A 2,140-nucleotide genomic window follows, 5' to 3' on the forward strand; every position below is an offset into this window, starting at 1 on the left:
TAGAAAGTTGATAGCTTTGAACGCTGTCTTACCGCCCTATTCCCACAACACTGACAAAATTCATTATATGACTATTGTCACAATTACTGCGCCTAAAACACAATCACCCCTATTATGGTTGTCAACCTCAATTGTCACTTCTTATCAATATCAACATCACGTCGTATCAATATCAACGTCGCGTCAATGCAATTCTGGTATTTACTTCATCAATGTATTGACGTTGACGTGTTATCGATAATTTAATAGCAAAACTACGATCCTTATATTTTTGACAATTGTTTATTTACAATTTGTTGTGCATATGTTTCTGTTAAAGATTAAAACTTTTGTTTAAAGATGTTTTTTTATGAAAGTTCAATCGATGAGGAGAGGAAGGAGATTTTGCTCCTCAGAAGAAGTGAAATGCGCCAAAGATCTGACATATTCAATTTGCCAGATACGAAGTGAGTACTATAACTGCTCATTGCAATTTCTATTAGTGCATAAGTGAAAATTACAGGCTTGTGAAGATATTAGTGGATGATTAAGTTTCCCATTAGTACACCAACAACGACTCCTCTACATCCTAGAGCGGTGTGTACTAATGGAAAATATAATCGAATTGTTAGATGTTTGCTAAATTGTATCAACCACCTTTCATGTTTATGTGTAATTTATTTCAGATTTGTTGATCATTTTCGGTTAAGTAAAGATGCTTTTAAATACGTTCTGGAGAAAATAGTATCATCGATGAAAGTAGGGAAACGACCAACAATTATTTCTAATGAAATAAAGTTGGCAACTACGCTACGGTTTTTGGCACAAGGCTCATACCAAGTTGGTGTTGGAAATGATTTCAACTTGGCCTTATCTCAACCCACCGTGTCCGCAATATTGGCTGAAACACTTGAAGCTCTGGAGCAGCTAATATGCCCCCTGCTTATAAGATTCGAAATGTCCGAGGAGGCAGGGTTCCCCGGCGTAATTGGTTGTGTGGATGGAACGCATATTAAAATTTCGGCGCCCACTAAGTTGGACCAAAATCTGTATTTTAACAGAAAAGGGTTTTTCAGCTTAAATGCAATAATTGTAAGTACAATTTTTGCCACCAGTTGATTTAATTGGTTTTGGTAAATTTTACTTATAGATTTGTGATCATAAAATGAAAATAAGGTACTTCGATGCGCGATATGCAGGCTCATCCCACGACTCCCTGATATGGAACATTAGTTCTGCAAAACAGGTGTTACGTGAGCGGTACGATTCTGGAGTGCGCAACGCTTGGCTATTAGGTAAAAAAAAAGCATGATATGTTTATATTGAAGTTAACCAAAACCAAACAAACATTTACAGGCGATGCAGGCTACCCTCTGGAACCGTATTTAATGACGCCCTATAGATCAACTTCAGAAGGAAGCGCTGAAGCCATTTTTAACACCAAGCACGCAAAAACTAGAAACATAATAGAGAGAACCATTGGAGTCTTCAAAAACCGATTTCGCTGCTTACTCGGAGCTCGTCAGCTACATTATAAGCCGGAAAAAGCAACGCAAATCGCAAACGTTTGTGCTGCCTTACATAATCTTTATATTGACTTTAATGTAGAGTCATCAAGCTACGATTCATCATCCGAAGCTGAAAACATGCTGCGCAAATTGATTGTTGTTTGTTATTTTCATTTTTCTTTCCATTTTCCTAAATTATAATAAGAACTAAACAAATAAAGTGTGTAAAAAGGTATAATTCAGAATTATTTTACCAAATTTTTACAGCAGAATATTTAATTGAGCGCATGTCGTCACCAAAAACTGTATTGACAAGTTTTATGTTGACACCCGTCAATAGAATATCAATATTGTTGTCGTCAATACCAAAATAGTATCAACAGCTGTCAACAGTTATCGACTTTGATGACGGCAATACCAATTCGGAGGCATCGACACTATTTTTGACAATATTGACATGATATTGACAACCGTAATAGGGGTGAATATAAACATTGGTTCGCCGTTGTCACTTACTCAGTAGGTCATAACAATAAAACTAACAATTGTCATACGACAGCTTAAAATAAATTTGCGGCATAGTATTAGGTGCGGTAGTAAAGGCAATAGTCAGCCGCTGAGTTTTGTCAGTGGTGTGGGAATAGGGCGGTAAG

At 36.7% G+C, this 2,140-nt stretch overlaps 1 protein-coding gene across 1 annotated transcript; it reads left to right on the forward strand.

Annotated features, from left to right (window-relative positions):
• The first annotated feature begins 786 nt into the window (after positions 1-786).
• LOC118732473 (putative nuclease HARBI1) lies at positions 787-1,861 on the forward strand. The gene is made up of 4 exons (XM_036461635.1): positions 787-1,071; positions 1,130-1,274; positions 1,336-1,650; positions 1,755-1,861. The coding sequence occupies exons 1-4, from the start codon at positions 937-939 to the stop codon at positions 1,859-1,861; spliced, it is 702 nt and encodes a 233-aa protein (XP_036317528.1). The 5' UTR covers positions 787-936.
• Positions 1,862-2,140: the final 279 nt, after the last annotated feature.

Source organism: Rhagoletis pomonella, unplaced genomic scaffold (genome assembly GCF_013731165.1).
Source record: "Rhagoletis pomonella isolate Grant_MI unplaced genomic scaffold, Rhpom_1.0 Rhpom_scaffold_00001, whole genome shotgun sequence".
NCBI classification, from domain to species: Eukaryota; Metazoa; Arthropoda; class Insecta; order Diptera; family Tephritidae; genus Rhagoletis; species Rhagoletis pomonella.

What these genes read in the sequence shown, in the direction of transcription:
- LOC118732473 (XM_036461635.1), top strand. Translation starts at nt 937, where the DNA reads ATGTCCGAGGAGGCAGGGTTCCCCGGCGTAATTGGTTGTGTGGATGGA. An exon ending in TCAGCTTAAATGCAATAATT is followed by an intron (nt 1,072 to 1,129) that starts GTAAGTACAATT and finishes TTTTACTTATAG; the next exon opens with ATTTGTGATCATAAAATGAA. An exon ending in GCGCAACGCTTGGCTATTAG is followed by an intron (nt 1,275 to 1,335) that starts GTAAAAAAAAAG and finishes AAACATTTACAG; the next exon opens with GCGATGCAGGCTACCCTCTG.